This window comes from Entelurus aequoreus, unplaced genomic scaffold, assembly GCF_033978785.1.
Source record: "Entelurus aequoreus isolate RoL-2023_Sb unplaced genomic scaffold, RoL_Eaeq_v1.1 HiC_scaffold_29, whole genome shotgun sequence".
NCBI lineage: Eukaryota > Metazoa > Chordata > Actinopteri > Syngnathiformes > Syngnathidae > Entelurus > Entelurus aequoreus.
The window spans coordinates 195,424-220,357 of record NW_026907961.1 but is presented as its reverse complement, the minus strand read 5'-3'; the positions used below and the strand labels follow the sequence as shown (position 1 = coordinate 220,357).

At 37.1% G+C, this 24,934-nt stretch overlaps 1 protein-coding gene across 1 annotated transcript in view; it reads left to right on the top strand.

The window, feature by feature from the left end:
- LOC133645270 (uncharacterized protein K02A2.6-like) overlaps nucleotides 1–24,394 on the top strand; it is a 187,317-nt gene extending 162,923 nt beyond the window's left edge. Inside the window, exon 2 of the mRNA XM_062040157.1 lies at nucleotides 24,224–24,394. Coding sequence (XP_061896141.1) covers nucleotides 24,224–24,394 — 171 coding nt within the window. The remainder of the gene's footprint in view (nucleotides 1–24,223) is intronic.
- Nucleotides 24,395–24,934: the final 540 nt, after the last annotated feature.

Here is a 24,934-nt window from a genome sequence, read left to right as displayed (position 1 = left end):
CCTGGAGACATGTATCTTTGTTAGTTTTAATAGAAAAATGATATTTTGTAAAGTTTGCAAAGACACAAGCTAGTTTTTTTTTATTCAATATGACAGTATAACAGTCATACTAAAAATGAAAGTTATATAAACATAACTCCAAAACCAAACATGTGTCATGTCTAAAAATGCCTTTAATAATGTATTTGTGTGAGTTTGTAAGGTTTGCAAAAACAAAAAGTAGTTTTTTACTCAATATGAAAGTAATGATCTAAGAATCCTGAGATAATGCGAAAAAAGCAATAAAAATGTCTTTAAACATAATTCCTAAACAACCCATGCAAAATGGGTAATAATGCCTGGAGACATGTATCTTTGTTAGTTTTAATAGAAAAATCATATTTTGTAAAGTTTGCAAAGACACGAGCTAGTTTTTTTTTATTCAATATGACAGTATAACAGTCATACTAAATATGAAAGTTATATAAACATAACTCCAAAACCAAACATGTGTCATGTCTAAAAATGCCTTTAATAATGTTTTTATGTGAGTTTCTAAGGTTTTCAAAAACAAAAAGTAGTTGTTTACTCAATATGAAAGTAATGATCTAAGAATCCTGAGATAATGCGAAAAAAGCAATAAAAATGTCTTTAAACATAATTCCTAAACAACCCATGCAAAATGGGTAATAATGCCTGGTGACATGTATCTTTGTTAGTTTTACTAGAAAAATGATCTTTTGTAAAGTTTGCAAAGACACAAGCCAGTTTTTTTTTATTCAATATGACAGTATAACAGTCATACTAAATATGAAAGTTATAAACATAACTCCAAAACCAAACATGTGTCATGTCTAAAAATGCCTGTAATAATGTATTATTGTGAGTTTTTAAGGTTTGCAAAAACAAAAAGTAGTTTTTTACTCAATATGAAAGTAATGATCTTAAAATCCTGAGATAATGCGAAAAAAGCAATAAAAATGTATTTAAACATAATTCCTAAACAACCAATGCAAAATGGGTAATAATGCCTGGAGACATGTATCTTTGTTAGTTTTACTAGAAAAATTATCTTTTGTAAAGTTTGCAAAGACACAAGCTAGTTTTTTTTAATTCAATATGACAGTATAACAGTCATACTAAATATAAAAGTTATATAAACATAACTCCAAAACCAAACATGTGTCATGTCTAAAAATGCCTGTAATAATGGATTAATGTGAGTTTGTAAGGTTTGCAAAAAAGAAAAATAGTTTTTTACTCAATATGAAAGTAATGATCTAAGAATCCTGAGATAATGCAAAAAAAGCAATAAAAATGTCTTTAAACATAATTCCTAAACAACTCATGCAAAATGGGTAATAATGCCTGGTGACATGTGTCTTTGTTAGTTTTACTAGAAAAATGATCTTTTGTAAAGTTTGCAAAGACACAAGCCAGTTTTTTTTATTCAATATGACAGTATAACAGTCATACTAAATATGAAAGTTATAAACATAACTCCAACACCAAACATGTGTCATGTCTAAAAATGCCTGTAATAATGTATTATTGTGAGTTTGTAAGGTTTGCAAAAACAAAAAGTAGTTTTTTACTCAATATGAAAGTAATGATCTTAAAATCCTGAGATAATGCGAAAAAAGCAATAAAAATGTATTTAAACATAATTCCTAAACAACCCATGCAAAATGGGTAATAATGCCTGGAGACATGTATCTTTGTTAGTTTTACTAGAAAAATGATCTTTTGTAAAGTTTGCAAAGACACAAGCTAGTTTTTTTTTTTTATTCAATATGACAGTATAACAGTCATACTAATAATAAAAGTTATATAAACATAACTCCAAAACCAAACATGTGTCATGTCTAAAAATGCCTTTAATAATGTATTTATGTGAGTTTGTAAGGTTTGCAAAAACAAAAAGTAGTTTTTTACTCAATATGAAAGTAATGATCTAAGAATCCTGAGATAATGCGAAAAAAGCAATAAAAATGTCTTTAAACATAATTCCTAAACAACCCATGCAAAATGGGTAATAATGCCTGGAGACATGTATCTTTGTTAGTTTTAATAGAAAAATGATATTTTGTAAAGTTTGCAAAGACACAAGCTAGTTTTTTTTATTCAATATGACAGTATAACAGTCATACTAAATATGAAAGTTATATAAACATAACTCCAAAACCAAACATGTGTCATGTCTAAAAATGCCTGTAATAATGTATTAATGTGAGTTTGTAAGGTTTGCAAAAAAGAAAAATAGTTTTTTACTCAATATGAAAGTAATGATCTAAGAATCCTGAGATAATGCGAAAAAAGCAATAAAAATGTCTTTAAACATAATTCCTAAACAACTCATGCAAAATGGGTAATAATGCCTGGTGACATGTATCTTTGTTAGTTTTACTAGAAAAATGATCTTTTGTAAAGTTTGCAAAGACACAAGCCAGTTTTTTTTATTCAATATGACAGTATAACAGTCATACTAAATATGAAAGTTATAAACATAACTCCAACACCAAACATGTGTCATGTCTAAAAATGCCTGTAATAATGTATTATTGTGAGTTTGTAAGGTTTGCAAAAACAAAAAGTAGTTTTTTACTCAATATGAAAGTAATGATCTTAAAATCCTGAGATAATGTGAAAAAAGCAATAAAAATGTATTTAAACATAATTCCTAAACAACCCATGCAAAATGGGTAATAATGCCTGGAGACATGTATCTTTGTTAGTTTTACTAGAAAAATGATCTTTTGTAAAGTTTGCAAAGACACAAGCTAGTTTTTTTTTTTATTCAATATGACAGTATAACAGTCATACTAATAATAAAAGTTATATAAACATAACTCCAAAACCAAACATGTGTCATGTCTAAAAATGCCTTTAATAATGTATTTATGTGAGTTTGTAAGGTTTGCAAAAACAAAAAGTAGTTTTTTACTCAATATGAAAGTAATGATCTAAGAATCCTGAGATAATGCGAAAAAAGCAATAAAAATGTCTTTAAACATAATTCCTAAACAACTCATGCAAAATGGGTAATAATGCCTGGAGACATGTATCTTTGTTAGTTTTACTAGAAAAATGAACTTTTGTAAAGTTTGCAAAGACACAAGCTAGTTTTTTTTATTCAATATGACAGTATAACAGTCATACTAAATATGAAAGTTATATAAACATAACTCCAAAACCAAACATGTGTCATGTCTAAAAATGCCTGTAATAATGTATTAATGTGAGTTCGTAAGGTTTGCAAAAAAGAAAAATAGTTTTTTACTCAATATGAAAGTAATGATCTAAGAATCCTGAGATAATGCGAAAAAAGCAATAAAAATGTCTTTAAACATAATTCCTAAACAACTCATGCAAAATGGGTAATAATGCCTGGTGACATGTATCTTTGTTAGTTTTACTAGAAAAATGATCTTTTGTAAAGTTTGCAAAGACACAAGCCAGTTTTTTTTATTCAATATGACAGTATAACAGTCATACTAAATATGAAAGTTATAAACATAACTCCAACACCAAACATGTGTCATGTCTAAAAATGCCTGTAATAATGTATTATTGTGAGTTTGTAAGGTTTGCAAAAACAAAAAGTAGTTTTTTACTCAATATGAAAGTAATGATCTTAAAATCCTGAGATAATGCGAAAAAAGCAATAAAAATGTCTTTAAACATAATTCCTAAACAACCCATGCAAAATGGGTAATAATGCCTGGAGACATGTATCTTTGTTAGTTTTACTAGAACAATTATCTTTTGTAAAGTTTGCAAAGACACAAGCTAGTTTTTTTTAATTCAATATGACAGTATAACAGTCATACTAAATATGAAAGTTATATAAATATAACTCCAAAACCAAACATGTATCATGTCTAAAAATGCCTGTAATAATGGATTAATGTGAGTTTGTAAGGTTTGCAAAAAAGAAAAATAGTTTTTTACTCAATATGAAAGTAATGATCTAAGAATCCTGAGATAATGCGAAAAAAGAAATAAAAATGTCTTTAAACATAATTCCTAAACAACTCATGCAAAATGGGTAATAATGCCTGGAGACATGTATCTTTGTTAGTTTTACTAGAAAAATGATCTTTTGTAAAGTTTGCAAAGACACAAGCTAGTTTTTTTTAATTCAATATGACAGTATAACAGTCATACTAAATATAAAAGTTATATAAACATAACTCCAAAACCAAACATGTGTCATGTCTAAAAATGCCTGTAATAATGGATTAATGTGAGTTTGTAAGGTTTGCAAAAAAGAAAAATAGTTTTTTACTCAATATGAAAGTAATGATCTAAGAATCCTGAGATAATGCGAAAAAAGCAATAAAAATGTCTTTAAACATAATTCCTAAACAACTCATGCAAAATGGGTAATAATGCCTGGTGACATGTGTCTTTGTTAGTTTTACTAGAAAAATGATCTTTTGTAAAGTTTGCAAAGACACAAGCCAGTTTTTTTTATTCAATATGACAGTATAACAGTCATACTAAATATGAAAGTTATAAACATAACTCCAACACCAAACATGTGTCATGTCTAAAAATGCCTGTAATAATGTATTATTGTGAGTTTGTAAGGTTTGCAAAAACAAAAAGTAGTTTTTTACTCAATATGAAAGTAATGATCTTAAAATCCTGAGATAATGCGAAAAAAGCAATAAAAATGTCTTTAAACATAATTCCTAAACAACCCATGCAAAATGGGTAATAATGCCTGGAGACATGTATCTTTGTTAGTTTTACTAGAACAATTATCTTTTGTAAAGTTTGCAAAGACACAAGCTAGTTTTTTTTAATTCAATATGACAGTATAACAGTCATACTAAATATGAAAGTTATATAAATATAACTCCAAAACCAAACATGTATCATGTCTAAAAATGCCTGTAATAATGGATTAATGTGAGTTTGTAAGGTTTGCAAAAAAGAAAAATAGTTTTTTACTCAATATGAAAGTAATGATCTAAGAATCCTGAGATAATGCGAAAAAAGAAATAAAAATGTCTTTAAACATAATTCCTAAACAACTCATGCAAAATGGGTAATAATGCCTGGAGACATGTATCTTTGTTAGTTTTACTAGAAAAATGATCTTTTGTAAAGTTTGCAAAGACACAAGCTAGTTTTTTTTAATTCAATATGACAGTATAACAGTCATACTAAATATAAAAGTTATATAAACATAACTCCAAAACCAAACATGTGTCATGTCTAAAAATGCCTGTAATAATGGATTAATGTGAGTTTGTAAGGTTTGCAAAAAAGAAAAATAGTTTTTTACTCAATATGAAAGTAATGATCTAAGAATCCTGAGATAATGCGAAAAAAGCAATAAAAATGTCTTTAAACATAATTCCTAAACAACTCATGCAAAATGGGTAATAATGCCTGGTGACATGTGTCTTTGTTAGTTTTACTAGAAAAATGATCTTTTGTAAAGTTTGCAAAGACACAAGCCAGTTTTTTTTATTCAATATGACAGTATAACAGTCATACTAAATATGAAAGTTATAAACATAACTCCAACACCAAACATGTGTCATGTCTAAAAATGCCTGTAATAATGTATTATTGTGAGTTTGTAAGGTTTGCAAAAACAAAAAGTAGTTTTTTACTCAATATGAAAGTAATGATCTTAAAATCCTGAGATAATGCGAAAAAAGCAATAAAAATGTATTTAAACATAATTCCTAAACAACCCATGCAAAATGGGTAATAATGCCTGGAGACATGTATCTTTGTTAGTTTTACTAGAAAAATGATCTTTTGTAAAGTTTGCAAAGACACAAGCTAGTTTTTTTTTTTTATTCAATATGACAGTATAACAGTCATACTAATAATAAAAGTTATATAAACATAACTCCAAAACCAAACATGTGTCATGTCTAAAAATGCCTTTAATAATGTATTTATGTGAGTTTGTAAGGTTTGCAAAAACAAAAAGTAGTTTTTTACTCAATATGAAAGTAATGATCTAAGAATCCTGAGATAATGCGAAAAAAGCAATAAAAATGTCTTTAAACATAATTCCTAAACAACCCATGCAAAATGGGTAATAATGCCTGGAGACATGTATCTTTGTTAGTTTTAATAGAAAAATGATATTTTGTAAAGTTTGCAAAGACACAAGCTAGTTTTTTTTATTCAATATGACAGTATAACAGTCATACTAAATATGAAAGTTATATAAACATAACTCCAAAACCAAACATGTGTCATGTCTAAAAATGCCTGTAATAATGTATTAATGTGAGTTTGTAAGGTTTGCAAAAAAGAAAAATAGTTTTTTACTCAATATGAAAGTAATGATCTAAGAATCCTGAGATAATGCGAAAAAAGCAATAAAAATGTCTTTAAACATAATTCCTAAACAACTCATGCAAAATGGGTAATAATGCCTGGTGACATGTATCTTTGTTAGTTTTACTAGAAAAATGATCTTTTGTAAAGTTTGCAAAGACACAAGCCAGTTTTTTTTATTCAATATGACAGTATAACAGTCATACTAAATATGAAAGTTATAAACATAACTCCAACACCAAACATGTGTCATGTCTAAAAATGCCTGTAATAATGTATTATTGTGAGTTTGTAAGGTTTGCAAAAACAAAAAGTAGTTTTTTACTCAATATGAAAGTAATGATCTTAAAATCCTGAGATAATGCGAAAAAAGCAATAAAAATGTCTTTAAACATAATTCCTAAACAACCCATGCAAAATGGGTAATAATGCCTGGAGACATGTATCTTTGTTAGTTTTACTAGAACAATTATCTTTTGTAAAGTTTGCAAAGACACAAGCTAGTTTTTTTTAATTCAATATGACAGTATAACAGTCATACTAAATATGAAAGTTATATAAATATAACTCCAAAACCAAACATGTATCATGTCTAAAAATGCCTGTAATAATGGATTAATGTGAGTTTGTAAGGTTTGCAAAAAAGAAAAATAGTTTTTTACTCAATATGAAAGTAATGATCTAAGAATCCTGAGATAATGCGAAAAAAGAAATAAAAATGTCTTTAAACATAATTCCTAAACAACTCATGCAAAATGGGTAATAATGCCTGGAGACATGTATCTTTGTTAGTTTTACTAGAAAAATGATCTTTTGTAAAGTTTGCAAAGACACAAGCTAGTTTTTTTTAATTCAATATGACAGTATAACAGTCATACTAAATATAAAAGTTATATAAACATAACTCCAAAACCAAACATGTGTCATGTCTAAAAATGCCTGTAATAATGGATTAATGTGAGTTTGTAAGGTTTGCAAAAAAGAAAAATAGTTTTTTACTCAATATGAAAGTAATGATCTAAGAATCCTGAGATAATGCGAAAAAAGCAATAAAAATGTCTTTAAACATAATTCCTAAACAACTCATGCAAAATGGGTAATAATGCCTGGTGACATGTGTCTTTGTTAGTTTTACTAGAAAAATGATCTTTTGTAAAGTTTGCAAAGACACAAGCCAGTTTTTTTTATTCAATATGACAGTATAACAGTCATACTAAATATGAAAGTTATAAACATAACTCCAACACCAAACATGTGTCATGTCTAAAAATGCCTGTAATAATGTATTATTGTGAGTTTGTAAGGTTTGCAAAAACAAAAAGTAGTTTTTTACTCAATATGAAAGTAATGATCTTAAAATCCTGAGATAATGCGAAAAAAGCAATAAAAATGTCTTTAAACATAATTCCTAAACAACCCATGCAAAATGGGTAATAATGCCTGGAGACATGTATCTTTGTTAGTTTTACTAGAACAATTATCTTTTGTAAAGTTTGCAAAGACACAAGCTAGTTTTTTTTAATTCAATATGACAGTATAACAGTCATACTAAATATGAAAGTTATATAAATATAACTCCAAAACCAAACATGTATCATGTCTAAAAATGCCTGTAATAATGGATTAATGTGAGTTTGTAAGGTTTGCAAAAAAGAAAAATAGTTTTTTACTCAATATGAAAGTAATGATCTAAGAATCCTGAGATAATGCGAAAAAAGAAATAAAAATGTCTTTAAACATAATTCCTAAACAACTCATGCAAAATGGGTAATAATGCCTGGAGACATGTATCTTTGTTAGTTTTACTAGAAAAATGATCTTTTGTAAAGTTTGCAAAGACACAAGCTAGTTTTTTTAATTCGATATGACAGTATAACAGTCATACTAAATATGAAAGTTATAAACATAACTCCAACACCAAACATGTGTCATGTCTAAAAATGCCTGTAATAATGTATTATTGTGAGTTTGTAAGGTTTGCAAAAACAAAAAGTAGTTTTTTACTCAATATGAAAGTAATGATCTTAAAATCCTGAGATAATGTGAAAAAAGCAATAAAAATGTATTTAAACATAATTCCTAAACAACCCATGCAAAATGGGTAATAATGCCTGGAGACATGTATCTTTGTTAGTTTTACTAGAAAAATGATCTTTTGTAAAGTTTGCAAAGACACAAGCTAGTTTTTTTTTTTTATTCAATATGACAGTATAACAGTCATACTAATAATAAAAGTTATATAAACATAACTCCAAAACCAAACATGTGTCATGTCTAAAAATGCCTTTAATAATGTATTTATGTGAGTTTGTAAGGTTTGCAAAAACAAAAAGTAGTTTTTTACTCAATATGAAAGTAATGATCTAAGAATCCTGAGATAATGCGAAAAAAGCAATAAAAATGTCTTTAAACATAATTCCTAAACAACTCATGCAAAATGGGTAATAATGCCTGGAGACATGTATCTTTGTTAGTTTTACTAGAAAAATGAACTTTTGTAAAGTTTGCAAAGACACAAGCTAGTTTTTTTAATTCGATATGACAGTATAACAGTCATACTAAATATAAAAGTTATATAAACATAACTCCAAAACCAAACATGTACCATGTCTAAAAATGTCTGTAATAATGTATTTATGTGAGTTTGTAAGGTTTGCAAAAACAAAAAGTAGTGTTTTACTCAATATGAAAGTAATGATCTTAGAATCCTGAGATAATGAGAAAAAAGCAATACAAATGTATTCAAACACAACTTTTAAACCAAACATGTAAATTGTCTAAAAATGCCTGTAATATTGAATCTATGTAAGTTTTACTACAATCAATTGTTTTTGTAAGGTTTGCAAATACAAAAATTAGGTTTTACACATAATGACATTATAACTTTAACACTGAATATGAAAGTTATTTAATTATAACTCCTAAATACACATGAAACATGTCTAATAGCGTGAAAAAAAATATATTTGTGAGTGTTGCTACAAACATTTTCTTTTGTAAGGTTTGCAAAGACACAAGTTAGTTTTTTTTAACTCAATATGACAGTATAACGCCACACTCAATATGACAGTTATTTAAACATAACTCCTAAACCACACCTGAAAAATGGCTAATAATGCCTGAAATAATGCATCTTTGGGAGTTTTACTGGAAACATATGCTTTTTTTAGGGCTTGCAAACACAAAAATTATTTTTTTACTCAATATGACAGTAATGTTCTAAAAATCCTGAGATAATGTGAAAAAAGCAATACAAATGTATTACAACATAATTCTTAAACCAAACATGCAAAATGTCTGAAAATGCCTGTAATATTGAATCCATGTGAGTTTTATTTGAATCAGTTGTATGGTTTGCTAATACAAAAATTGGGTTTTATGACAAACACAAGTTAGTTATTTTACTCAATATAACAGTTTAGCTGTCATACTATATATGAAAGTTATATAAACATAACTCCAAAACCAAACATGCATTATGTCCAAAACTGCCTGTAATATTGTATATATGTGAGTTTTACTAGAATCAGGGTTGCAAATACAAAAATTGGGTTTTATGACAGTATACTGTCACACTCAATATGACAGTTATTTAAACATAACTCAAACAACACATGCAAAATGGCTAATAATGCCTGGAGCATGTATCTAGTTAGTTTTACTAGAAAAATGGTATTTTGTAAGGTTTGCAAAGACACAAGTTAGTTGTTTTTTTTTATTCAATATGACAGTACATCTGTCATACTAAATATGAAAGTTATATAAACATTACTCTAAAACCAAACATGCATTATGTCTAAAAATGCCTGTAATATTGTATCTGTGTGAGTTTAACTAGATTAGGTTGTTTTTGTAAGCTTTGCAAATACAAAATAAGGGTTTTACTCACTATGACAGTTTACTGTCACACTCAATCTGACAGTTATTTATTTAAACATAACTCCTAAACCACACATGCAAAATGGCTAATAATGCCTGGAGATATGTATCTTTGTGAGTTTTACTAGAAACATTATATTGTGTAAGGTTTAGTTAGTTTTTGTACTCAATCTGACAGTATAACTGTCATTCTAAATCCATCCATTTTCTTCCGCTTATCCGAGGTCGGGTTGCGGGGGCAGCAGCCTGAGCAGAAAATCCCAGACTTCCCTCTCCCCAGCCACTTCGTCCAGCTCTTCTCGGGGTATTCCGAGGCGTTCCCAGGCCAGCCGGGGACATAGTCTTTCCAATGTGTCCTAGGTCTTCCCCGTGGCCTCCTGCCACACCTCCCTAGAGGCGTTCGGGTGGCATTCTGAGCAGATGCCCGAACCACCTCATGGCTCCTCTCAATGTGGAGGAGCAGCGGCTTTACTTTGAGTTCCTCCCGGATGACAGAGCTTCTCACCCTGTCTCTAAGGGAGAGACCCACCACCCGGCAGAGGAAACACATTTCGGCCGCTTGTCCTTTCGGTCATAACCCAAAGCTGGGAACGTAGATCGACTGTAAATTGACAGCTTTTCCTTCTGGCTCAGCTCCTTCTTCACCACAACGGATCGATATAGCGTCCTCAATACTGAAGACGCCGCACCAATCCGCCTGTGGATCTCTCGATCCACTCTATCCTCACTCGTGAACAAGACTCCTAGGTACTTGAACTCCTCCACTTGGGGCAAGATCTCCTCCCCAACCTGGAGATGGCACTCGACCCTTTCCTGCGCGAGAACCATGGACTTGGACTTGGAGGTGCTGATTCTCATCCCAGTCGCTTCACACTCAAGGACCCTGCCGAGAGTATAGACCTGGTCTACCGTTCCACGACCAGGACGAAAACCACACTGTTCGTCCTGGATCCGAGTTTCCTCCTCTCCAGTACACATGAATAGACCTTACAGGGAAGGCTGAGGAGTGTGTTTCACGATAGTTGGAACACACCCTCCGGTTCCCCTTCTTAAAGAGAGGAACCACCACCCCGGTCTGCCAATCCAGAGGTACCGCCCCCAATGTTCACGCGATGTTGCAGAGTCTTGTCAACCAAGACAGCCCCACAGTATCCAGAGCCTTAAGGAACTCATCCACCACCGGGGCCTTGCCACAGAGGAGCTTTTTAACTACCTAGGCAACCTAAGCCCCAGAAATAGGAGAGTCCACCACAGATTCCCCAGGCACTGCTTGGCCTGTCGGTATGCCCGCTGCCTCTGGAGTCCCATGAGCCAAAAGGACCCGATAGGCTCTTTCTTCAGCTTGACGGCATCCCTCACTGCTGGTGGCCACCAGCGAGTTCTAGGATTACCGCCACGACAGGAACCAAAAACACCTTGCGGCCACAGCTCCAATCAGCAGGCTCGACAAGAGAGGCACGGAACATGGTCCACTCAGACTCAATGTCCAGCACCTCCCTCGTGACATGTTCAAAGTTCTTCCTTATGTTTGAACATTGTGTTTGTTATGGACAATCCGTGACGAGCACAAAAGTCCAATAACAAAGCACCACTTGGGTTCAGATCCGGGTGGCCATTTTTCCCAATCACGACTCTCCAGGTTTCACTGTCCTTGCCAACATGAGCATTGAAGTCCCCCAACAGAACAAGGGAATCACCCGAGGGAGCACTCTCCAGTACTCCCTCAAGGGAATCCAAAAAGAGTGGGTACTCTGAGCTGCTGTTTGGTGCGTAAACACAAACAACAGTCAGGACCCGTCACCCAACCCGAAGGCGGAGGGAAGCTACCATCTCGTCGACTGGGTTAAAGTCCAACGTGCAGGCTTTGAGCAACAACAATTGCCACCCCAGCCTCTCATTGCTTGCAACGCCAGAGTGGAAGAGAGTCCAGCCCCTGTTGAGAGAACAGGTTCCAGAGCCCTTGCTGTGCGTCGAAGTGAGTCCAACTATATCTAGCCGGAACTTCTTCACCTCGCGCACCAGCTCAGGCTCTTTCCCTCCCAGCGAGGTGACGTTCCACGTCCCAAGAGCGAGCTTATGTAGCCGATAATCGGACCGCCAAGTGCCCTGCCTTCGGCTGCCGCCCAGTTCACACTGCATCCGACCTCTATGACCTCAATGGGCCCATGAGTGGTGAGCCCATTGGAGGGTTGACCCACGTTGCCTCTTCGAGCTGAGCCCGGCAGGGCCCCATGGAGACAGGCCCGGCCACCAGTCGCTCGCCATCGTGCCCCACCTCTGCGCCTGGCTCCACAGGGGAGCCACGGTGACCTGCGCCTGGGCGAGAAAAAATCTAGGTCCTCGATTTGTACTTTTCATAAAGGTCTTTGAGCTGCTCTTTGTCTGATCCCTCACCTAGGACCTTTTCTCAGGGGATCCCGAGGCGTTCCCAGGCCAGCCGGGAGACATAGTGTTCCCAATGTGTCCTGGGCTTTCCCCGTGGCCTCCAGGATGACAGAGCTTCACCTTCACCAGGGGTGTCAAACTCAAAGACTGAGTGGGCCAAAGTTTAAAACTGAACAAAGCCGCGGGCCAAGGTTGAACAAATTAACCTTTTAATAGGGACCCAAACAAGTTTTGCATTGAATATTGAACAAGCAAGGCTTATATAACTTTATAGTGACATGCAAAATGGAGTTTCAAATAATAATAATAATAATTAAAAAATATCAATTGCATATCAAATACAATCTAAATAAAAATTGAATGCCTCTTTTCTATTTGCAGCCTTCTGAGGTAAATATCAACATTAACTTTTTCCACAGGCTAATAAATTTGAAAATAAAATAACAATGAATAAAACAACCATTCAGGGGCCGTACTTATCAAGCTTCTTAGAATTACTCCTAAGAAGTCTGCTAAGAGTTGACTTAAGAGTAAATAAATTATTCGCTGAAAGCTGCACTTAAAAGTTAGTTATCAAGCTTCTTACTCACACTTTCAGCGAAGTGTAGGACTGAATCTTAAGTGTCACACTCAGAGCTGAATTACGACATTACTATGTGCCGTAAACGGAATTTTAGGTGACGTCATTTCTGTGTCCATAGAAATGACCAATCACGGAAGGGAATCCGTTGTCTAAGAATAAAGAAATATCTTGGAAATATTTAAGTGGACAATGGGAGTGTATATTTTGACAATAAACTGCAAAATAATACAAAACAAACTAGTCCCCGCCGGCACTCACGCTACCGCTCCCTCTCTTCTATCGCCCACACACTCACTGACGTCACTCACCTCACGGCCACACACATACGCTACTGTCATAAAATGTTCTTTCCAATTCATTAATTAGGCAACTAATTTGAAACTGGTGTGGGTGGCTCTATATATACTAGCCCACTGCAGACACATGCAGAAATCAGCAAGGAATGGAAAAGTATTAAATCTGTGACAAAAATAATATCCGCTCTGTCTAAACGATACCGTTTGATCAGCTGCTCGTCATCAAAAAAAACAAAACATTGTTCCGTTCCCTGAACGTTCGCGCACGTCTCTCTCGCCTCAGTGCCATCCCCTGCTGGCAACTCCTAACCACTTAAGACACCTCTGAAGGTCTCTTAAATACCGTGGAGAGTAGGAGTGATTCTTAGACTTAAGAACGTTGATAAAAAGCTTTTATTCTTAAGTTTGAGAGTAGGACTAAATTTCGCAAATTCTCAGGACTTAAGTGTAAAATGGCACTCTAAGAAGCTTGATAAGTACGGCCCCAGGACTTTAAACTGCTCAGTTTGCAACACACTGATCTAATTTGATGTGCCCAAGCCAGATACCTGGCATCTTTTTTTAGATGCTAGTTCTTTAATGTCGGGGCTCAGGCTTTGAGCTGAGGCAACTTTCATTATCGAACGAAGGTGTTCAACAGTCAGGTTACTCTGAGGGTGCCAGTATAAAAACTTTAACACTGTTAGAAATATACGCCACACTGTGAACCCACACCAAACAAAAATAAAAAACACTTTTCAGGAGAACATCCGCACCGTAACATAACATAAACACAAAAGAACAAATACCCAGAATCTTTTGCAGCACTAACTCTTTCGGGACGCTACAAAATACACCCCCGCTACCACCAAACCCTCCCCCCCCCACACACACACACCTTGTAGCGTCCCAGAAGATTTAGTGCTACAAAGGGTTCCGGGTATTTGTTCTGTTGTGTTTATGTTGTGTTATGGTGCGGATGTTCTCCCGAAATGTGTTTGTGATTCTTGTTTGATGTGGATTCACAGTGTGGCGTATATTTCTAAAAGTGTTAAAGTTTTTTATTTGGCTACCGTCAGTGTAACCTGTATCGCTGTTGATGAAGTATGCGTTGCATTCAATTGTGTGTGGGTGCAGAAGCTGCACTGACATGAAACTGGGCCGGCACTCGTTTGACTAGCTGAAAAAAAGAAAAAAAAATTCGGGAGGAGTGCTGGATTCACTCCCGGGAGGGTTGGCAAGTATTAGAAGTTGCGGTGAATGCGGTGTTACCGCGGCACTGCCGCAATGTATAATCGACGGTCCAGCTTTAGTGTTAATTTGATATTGCCTCAAGGGCCAAGTCAAATTACACGTTGGGCCAAATTTGGCCCACGGGCCAGAGTTTGACACCCATGACCTTCACTGTAAAAAATTACTGTAAAAATAAAAAATAAAATTACATCCATCCATCCATCCATCCATTTTCTACCGCTTATTCCTTTCGGGGTCGCGGGGGGCGCTGGAGCCTATCTCAGCTACAATCAGGCGGAAGGCGGGGTACACCCTGGACAAGTCGCCACCTCATCGCAGGGCCAACACAGATAGACAGACAACATTCACACTCACATTCACACACTAGGGCCAATTTAGTGTTGCCAATCAACCTATCATGTTCTTCTTAAATGCAGTTAAGTACTGTAAATTTTGTTTCATTTTTCAAAAAATATCGACCAGCAGTAAGTTACTGTAAAACCTACAGTGTAATTCAGTATTTTTCAGACTTGTTTCTTGGGTCCGCCCACAATTCGTCCAACCGAGCTTCATTTCACCTGGCCGACCCTGCTAAATCCATCCTACTGCATCGTGTGTTTTTGATAACAAGGTAAGAGTCACTTGTACCTTGATGTGTCATTTTCTGTTTGAATTACTTTATATATATATTTATAAAGTCCGAAATGACATAGCGTCACAGTCAGCATCACAGACACTATCGTTGACCACGCGCATGTACCGCCGCATGCTAGCTAGCTAAGTTTTCTTCTTTTTTGTCATAGTCATCATAAAAGATGATAACTTGCAACATATGTGCTACGACTTGCAGCAATGTATTTGCGTATGTTAGACACATGCGAAGTCATAGTTGTATGCCTAATGCATCGTTTAAGTGTGCTTTCCCTAAATGCACAAGAGTTTTTTCCAACTTCTCAGCCTTCAAAACTCACAGCCGTCGTCATAAATATGGCAAGAGTAGGACTGATATGTATAGCGCAGAAGGTTTACCTTGTAATATTGTCTCATGTAGCGCGAAGTGCGATGATATACGGGCCTTTCTCCTGCATTTGAAATGTCATATTACCGAAGGTAGGACAGTTGCTTGCCCCTTCTGTCAATGTGAAAAAAGATTTACAGTTAAGTCTACTTTCACATCGCACGTGTCAAGGAAGCACTACGGCTACACTGAACGAAGTTTGACTTGCTCAACAGCAAATCCAAGCAGCTCTTGTGTTATTAACACTGATGATGACTATTGTGATATGCAACTTGAGAATTCAGGATATTCCTGTTATGAAGACATGGAGGTCTACTTGCATTAAAAAAATGTTCACAGCACTGAAAAAAGGTTGAGAACCACTGCCTTAGGACAGTGGTTCTCAACCTTTTTTCAGTGATGTACCCCTGTGAACATTTTTTAACTTCAAGTACCCCCTAATCAGAGCAAAGCATTTTTGGTTGAAAAAAAGAGATAAAGAAATAAAATACAGCACTATGTCATCAGTTTCTTATTTATTAAATTGTATAACAGTGCAAAATATTGCTCATTTGTTGTGGTCTTTCTTGAACTATTTGGAAAAAAAGATATAAAAATAACTAAAAACTTGTTGAAAAATAACCAAGTGATTCAATTATAAATAAAGATTTTTACACATAGAAGTAATCAACTTAAAGTGCCCTCTTTGGGGATTGTAATAGAGATCCATCTGGATTCGTGAACTTCATTCTCAACATTTCTTCACAAAAAAAGAAATCTTTAACATCAATATTTATGGAACATGTCCACTACGCTTTAACCAAGCCTCCATTGTTTTCTACATGGATAGTTGATTGACAGTTGGTGCCGTGTGGCACCGCCAGGTAGGGTCAAACCATCATGGCATGGGGGAAACTCTGGCTTTATGGTAATGAATGGAATAGCCTACTTGATTAGTTGTTCAGTTTATGAACTTACATTCATATTTTGTCGAAGTATTATTCAATAAATATATTTATAAAGGATTTTTGAATTGTTGCTATTTTTAGAATATTAAAAAAAAATCTCACATACCCCTTGGCATATCTTCAAGTACCCCCAGGAGTACGCGTACCCCCATTTGAGAACCACTGCCTTAGGAGACTAGATGTAAACAGAGGAAAGAGAGAGCGAGTGAGGTGGCCATTCCAAATACTTTTAAAATGCTACCCATATTGGATACTGTTTAGGAACATAAACTGCATTTCTTGACTGTACCAGTTGCTGGTGACAAAGTCACAATAAAACGTTGGATGATCAGCATGGAAGGTGATGTCATCTGCAAAGGCGTCCAACCTAGCTTAATCTCAGGGCTTGCTGCCCTTCTTGCCACCTACTATGTGTTCAACTTGGAATACCAAGAGGAAGGTCCTCGGACATTGGAATTTTTTCAAAGGTAAATCCTCTTGATACTGTTAAAATACTGTTAGGATATTTTATTTTATATTTCTCACCTCTGTTCAGGAATTTGACTTGTCATTTCCCCAATTTGGTGCCTTAAATCAATGACTCTTCTGTTCCTTTGTGGAACTTCTTATTAGGGACCGACGCACCAGTTTGACTCTAGGATAAAGGTAGGTAATGTGCAGGTAAAGATGTGTTGACTGGGTCAAAGAAGGAAGCACCTGTTTGACCCCAGGATGCAGAAAAAGTAGGTAATTTGCAGGTAAAGATATGTTGACTGGATGATGGCAGGAAGCACCAGCTTGACCCGAGAATGCAGAGCAAGTAGGTAATGTGCGGGTGAAGATATGTTGAATGGGTAAAGGCAGGAAGCACCAGTGTGACCCCACTATGCAGGGAAGGTAGGTAATGTGCGGGTGAAGGTATGTTGAATGGGTGAAAGAAGGAAGCACAGGTGTGGTCGAGGCCATGCAGACAAGGTAGGTATGTGCAGGTGAAGATATGTTCTATGGTGAAAGAAAGAAGCACCAGTGTGACCCAAGGATGCAGGGAAGGTAGGTAATGTGCAGGTAAAGATATGTTGAATGGGTGAAGGCAGGAAACACCAGCTAGACGCCAGGATACAGAGAAGGTAGGTAATGTGCAGGTAAAGATATGTTGAATGAGTAAAGGCAGGAAACACCAGCTTGACTCCAGGATACAGAGAAGGTAGGTAATGTGCAGGTAAAGATATGTTGAATGGGTAAAGGTAGAAAGCACCAGCGTGACCACACTATGCAGAGAAGGTAGGTAATGTGCATGTAAAGATATGTTGAATGGGTAAAAGCAAGAAGCACCAGTGTGACCCCAGGATGCAGAGAAGATAGGTAATGAGCAGGTAACGATATGTTAAATGGGTGAAAGCAGGAAACATTAGCGTAAATACACGGTCCCGTAGATGGAGAGAAAACATAAATAGAGAGAGGGATTGGGGAGGCTTTAGCATTGTCTTCCTCTCTGAATTTGTCTTAATGGGTTTTAGAGCATTCACTCATCTACAGCTGTGGTTATGGTATAGGCTCACATATATCCTAAAATTGATATTAATATTTGTACATATTCCTAAATAACAATGTGAGGGGGGTTCTGTATCGACTGCAAGTAATCTTCAATCACAACAGAATATCTAATATGCTTTCTCTCTTTTTTAGGCGATTCATTGGCGTTAACCCTGAGAGGGGAACAAAGGCTAGCCAGGGAAAGGTGGTGTCCAAGAAGACCGGGAAGCTGGTCCAGAAAAAGGCAGCAACTGTAAATCCTCACGTAGCCACCCTTATAAAACATCTCACAGACTTTGAGTGGGGCTTTATGTAGCCGACAACTAAACACTGGACTCGTGTTCAGTGTTTTGTCTCCAGTTAGAAATTAAGTGGACATGTTATAAATGTTAAAATGCTTTACTGAAAATAAGAAGAATGCACTAAATGTACATTGAATGTATTTGATGCACTTTAAAATAATTGGTTAATAAAAACATAATCTTGCAAGGCCATTTCTCCAGTCATTTGTATGCCAGCAGATTGCAGGGGTTTTGATTTTGAAAAATTAAAAGTTCAACTCATTAACTTCTAGTGGCATTATACTGTAAAGCTCAGTCTATAGTGCTTACAATTATTTTACTGTAATTAACTGTTAATGGATATTACAGTAGATACACTAAAATAACCGTGTAATGCCGCTAAACAGATGACAGTATTATGCTGTGAAGCGTATATTTGATACAGCACAGTACTGTGATACTTTTTAAAGTAATAAACTGTAGTGATAAATCACAGTATGTGTGCTGTAGAAAAACAGTTTTATACTGGAACCATTAGCTGCCAGTAGGTTACTGTAATTAAACGGTGAAAATTCTTACAGTAAGAGAAAGACCCGCCACCCAGCGGAGAAAACTCATTTCGGCCACTTGTACCCGTGATCTTGTCCTTTCGGTCATAACCCAAAGCTCATGACCATAGGTGAGGATGGGAACGTAGATTGACCGGTAAATTGAGAGCTTTTCCTTCTGGCGCAGCTCCTTCTTACCACAACGAATCGATATAGCGTCCTCATTACTGAAGACGCCGCACCGATCAGCCTGTGCATCTCACGATCCACTCTTCCCTCACTCATGAACAAGACTCCAGGTACTTGAACTCATCCACTTGGGGAAAGGTCTCCTGCCCAACCTCGAGATGGCACTCCACCCTTTCCCGGGCGAGAACCTTGGACTTGGAGGTGCTGATTCTCATCCCAGTCGCTTCACACTCGGCTGCGAACCAATCCAATGAGAGCTGAAGATCCTGGCCAGTTAAAGCCATAAGGACCACATCATCTGCAAAAAGGAGAGACCTAATCCTGCAGCCACCAAACCGGATCCCCTCAACGCCATGACTGCGCCTAGAAATTCTGTCCATAAAATGTATGAACACATTTGGTGACAAAGGGCAGCCAACACGAGGGTTGGACTCCGGTCCAACCCTCACTGGAAAGGGGTCCGACTTACTGCTGGCAATGCGGACCAAGCTCTGACACTGATCATACAGGGAGCGACCCGCCACAATCAGACATGCCGTTACCCCATACTCTCTGAGCACTCCCCACAGGACTTCCCGGGGTGGCCACGGTCGAATGTCTTCTCCAAGTCCACAACGCACATGTAGACTGGTTGGACAAACTCCCATGCACACTCAAGGACCCTGCCGAGAGTATAGATCTGGTCTACCGTTCCACGACCAGGACGAAAACCACACTGTTCGTCCTGGATCCGAGGTTCCTCCTCTCCAGTACACATGAATAGACCTTACCGGGAAGGCTGAGGAGTGTGATCTACGATAGTTGGAACACACCCTCCGGTTCCCCTTCTTAAAGAGAGGAACCACCACCCCGGTCTGCCAATCCAGAGGTACCTCCCCTGATGTCCACGCGATGTTGCAGAGTCTTGTCATCTAAAACAGCCCCACAGCATCCAGAGCCTTAAGGAACTCCGGACGGAGCTCATCCACCCCCGGGGCCTTGCCACCGAGGAGCTTTTTAACTACCTTGGCAACCTCAGCCCCAGAAATAGGAGAGCCCACCACAGATTCCCCAGGCACTGCTTGGCCTGTCGGTATGCCCGCTGCCTCTGGAGTCCCATGAGCCAAAAGGACCAGATAAGCTCTTTCTTCAGCTTGACGGCATCCCGCACTGCTGGTGGCCACCAGCGGGTTCTAGGATTACCGCCACGACAGGCACCAAACACCTTGCGGCCACAGCTCCAATCAGCTGGCTTGACAAAAGAGGCACGGAACATGATCCATTCAGACTCAATGTCCAGCACCTCCTTTGTGACATGTTCAAAGTTCCTCCGGAGGTGGAAAAAGAAACTCTCTCTGACAGGAGACTCTGCTAGGCATTCCCAAAAGACTCTCACAATGCTTTTGGGCCTGCCAGGTCTGTCCGGGATCCTACCCCACCATCGGAGCCGGCTCACCAGGTGGTGATCGGTAGAAAGCTCGCCCCTCTCTTCACCCGAGTGTCCAAAACACGAGGCCGCAAATCCCATGACACAACTACAAAGTCAATCATGGAACTGCGGCCGAGGGTGTCCTGGTGCCAAGTGCACATATGGACACCCTTATGTTTGAACATTGTGTTTGTTATGGACAATCCGTGACGAGCACAAAAGTCGAATAACAAAGCACCACTTGGGTTCAGATCCGGGTGGCCATTTTTCCCAATCACGACTCTCCAGGTTTCAAAGTCGTTGCCAACATGAGCGTTGAAGACCCCCAGCAGAACAAGGGAATCACCCGAGGGAGCACTCTCAAGGGAATCCAAAAAGAGTGGGTACTCTGAGCTGCTGTTTGGTGCGTAAACACCAACAACAGTCAGGACCCGTCACCCAACCCGAAAGCGGAGTGAAGCTACCATCTCGTCTTCTGGGTTAAGTCCAACGTGCAGGCTTTGAGCCGGGGGGCAACAAGAATTGCCAACCCAGCCTCTCATTACTTGCAACGCCAGAGTGGAAGAGAGTCCAACCCCTCTTGAGAGAACAGGTTCCAGAGCCCTTGCTGTGCGTCGAAGTGAGTCCAGCTTTATCTAGCCGGGAACTTCTCCACCTCAAGCACCAGCTCAGGCTCCTTCCCCCCCAGCGAGGTGACGTTCCATGTCCCAAGAGCGAGCTTATGTAGCCGATAATCGGACCACCAAGTGCCCTGCCTTCGGCTGCCGCCCAGCTCACACTGCACCCTCTATGACCCAGCCCATGAGTGGTGAGCCCTGGAGGGGGGATCCACGTTGCCTCTTCGAGCTGAGCACGGCTGGGCCCCATGGGGACAGGCCCGATAATCGCCATCGTGCCACACCTCTGGGCCTGGCTCCACAGGGGAGCCACGGTGACCTGCGTCCGGGCGAGAAAAAATCTAGGTCCTCAATTGTACTTTTAATAAAGGTCTTTGAGCTGCTCTTTGTCTGATCCCTCACCTAGGACCTGTTTGTCTTGGGAGACCATAGAAGCCACCGGACAACATAGTTCCTGGATCAGTGGGACACGCAAACCACAAAGGTGGCGGCTCAGAAAGCAGGTTATATAAATATAACTCCAAAACCAAACATGCAATATGTCTAAACATGCCTGTAATATTGTATCAATGTGAGTTTTCCTAGAATCGGTTGTTTTTGTAAGGTTTGCAAATACAAAAATTAGGTTTTACTCACAATGACAAAATCACACTCAATATGACAAAAAAATGGCTAATAATGCCTGAAATAATGAATCATTGGGAGTTTTACTGAGTTTTACATTTTGCAAACACAAAAAGTAGTTTTTTACTTGACTTTAATGTTCTTAGAACCCTGAGATAATGGGAAAAAAGCAATAAAAATGTATTTAAACCTAACTCCTAAACAACACATGCAAAATGGCTAATAATGCCTAGGGAGACATGTAACGTTGTTAGTTTAAAAAAATGATCTTTTGTAATGATATCAAAGACACAAGCTAGTTTTTTTTATTCAATATGACAGTATAACAGTCAAACTAAATCTGAAAGTTATATAAACATAACTCCAAAACCACACATGTGTCATGTCTAAAAATGCCTGTAATAATGTATTTATGTGAGTTTGTAAGGTTTGCAAAAACAAAAAGTAGTTTTTTACTCAATATGAAAGTAATGTTCTTAGAATCCTGAGATAATGCGAAAAAAGCAATACAAATGTATTCAAACACAAATTTTAAACCAAACGTGTAAAATGTCTAAAAATGCCTGTAATATTGAATCTATATAAGTTTTACTAGAATCAATTGTTTTTGTAAGGTTTGCAAATACAAAAATTAGGTTTTACACATAATGACATTAAAACTGTAACACTCAATATGACAATTATTTATTTATAACTCCTAACCACACATGAAACATGTCTAATACTGCGTGAAAAAAATTATCTTTGTGAGTGTTACTAGAAACATTTTCTTTTGTAAGGTTTGCAAAGACAGGTTAGTTTTTTTTACTCAATTTGACAGTATAACTGCCACACTCAATATGACAGTTATTTAAACATAACTCTTAAACTACACATGAAAAATGATTAACAATGCCTGAAATGATGCATTCTTCTAAGTTTAACTCGAAACATATGCTTTTTTTAAGGCTTGCAAACACAAACATTATTTTTTTACTCAATATGACAGTAATGTTTTAAAATTCTGAGAAAATACGAACAAATTAATAAAAATGATTCCAACATAATTCCTAAACCAAACATGCAAAATGTCTAAAAATGTCTGTAATATTGAATCCATGTGAGTTTTACTAGATTTAAATGATTTTGTAAGGTTTGCAAATACATAAATTAGGTTTTACTTACTATGTCATAACTGACAGTATATGACAGTTATTTAACCATAACTCAAACCACACATGAAAAATGGCTAATAATGCCTGAAATAATGCATCCTTGGCCGTTTTACTCGAAACACATGTTTTTTTAAATCTTGCAAATGTGACATACACAAATGTGTTGTCACATTTTTGTTTTTTTATGTATTTGCTTTTGTATTTTTAAGAGCCTCAGTGTTCAGTAGAATGAGCAGTGAACTGATAATTCAGGCACAGGCCTATTCCACCTTTCGCCACCAGGTGGCAAAACCCCTTCTGTGAGACAGGTAGTATAGGTGGTCACGTGACGTCTTCTCTTCAGATGAACAAGGAAAGAGAAACGTAACAACACACAAGCTGACTCTGTCTCCTTTTTGTCCTGTTTTATCAGGTAAATACAATATTAGAACATACTACATGTTCTCTATGAGCACTTTATGGTGTAAAGCAAAGATTCTCTTGGTTCTTTACCAGAAATGTCGTGATTTTGTAGAACTTTGATGTGTGAAGTGAATCTCAGTGTAAACATACAGATTCATGGCAGCCATGTTACTGCTGCTTAAAAACGTGTCCTTTTGTTTGTTTCTGTGACAGTATTATGTTGCTCCCTGCAGTATTTGAAGCTCCGTTTTTCTAGTGTTTTATATGAGTGATGCCTGTTGCATTTGAGACAGTATATTTTCGTTTTTGATTTAGTTAGTTGTTTCTCTACTGAAGTGCCTTGTAATGAATCTTACTAGTCCATTGTGTTATGCCAATGCAGTATTTAGCCTACCTTTTGGGGTCCATATTTTGTGAATTGTGGTTTCATGATAAATGCCAATTCATGGTTTGGATAAATAAGTCCATGTTTATGTGGAACGTTAAAGGACAACTCCGGGCTAAAAATATAATTGGTAAATGCCAACGTTAAGAACCAGTTGATTGATACTGTGAACATAAAACATATGGGAATATGAAGGAAATGATGTTTATTGTGATTTTGATGATGATGTGTAAGAAAAGAAGAAGATATGGGTTTATTGTAATTTTGTGAATGTGACAATTGAATACTGAAACTCTTTAAACAGAAAGAAAGAAAGTGAATTAAGTTGATAATTGTTTAATAAAGCAGATGAACAAGGAAAGAGAAACGTAACAACACACAAGCTGACTCTGTCTCCTTTTTGTCCTGTTTTATCAGGTGAACAACACTGCAGAGCAGTTTGTAAAATATAATCTGTCAACATAGCCACACCCCTGGGGCGTGTTACAGATTCTTGGGGGCTCGTCCGGGATTGGCTCCTCCCACCGACCTGGAGTCGATCCCAAAATCTACATCGGTGACCCAGAGAGAGAGACTTGCCGATGCGACGTGTCGGACCTGTATTACACAGACCTGGTGATGCGACGTGCTGAGTGCGTGGCCCAGAGGGAAAGCTGCTGATGCGACACGTGGTGCCCTGAGCCGAAGGAGAACTGTCATTCGCTGAGAGCAGAGACTGTTTGAGAGACTTGGACTGAGCGACGAGTGGTGGGAAAGGGACTTGTCATGGCGGACAGAGCGAGGAAGAACCTGGTCTGGGAGATCAGGAAAGGCCTGCTTTCGTTGTCACCTGAAGAACTTTTCCAAATTGCCAATGGTGTCGGCCCAGTTCTAGACGAAGATCCGTCACAGCTCGACAGTGAAGACGTGAATGGGTGTTTCGACCACATCCAGGAGTTCATGCACAGTAAGCGACTGCTTGAGTCTGAAGATACCGGTATGGTTGAATTACTTTTGTTGAAGGATGCTATTGATAAGGTCATGGAATCTCACAGTAATGTTACTTTACCAGTTGATTCACATGCACGTGAAGAGCCAGAGCTCATTGATTTAGCCTCTGGTGGGGTCAGCCAGCCAGACACAGCTAATGTAACTGGTCTAGTTAGTGTAACCTCTGATGATAATTCTCAGTTACACACTGCCTCAGGTATTGCTACTACA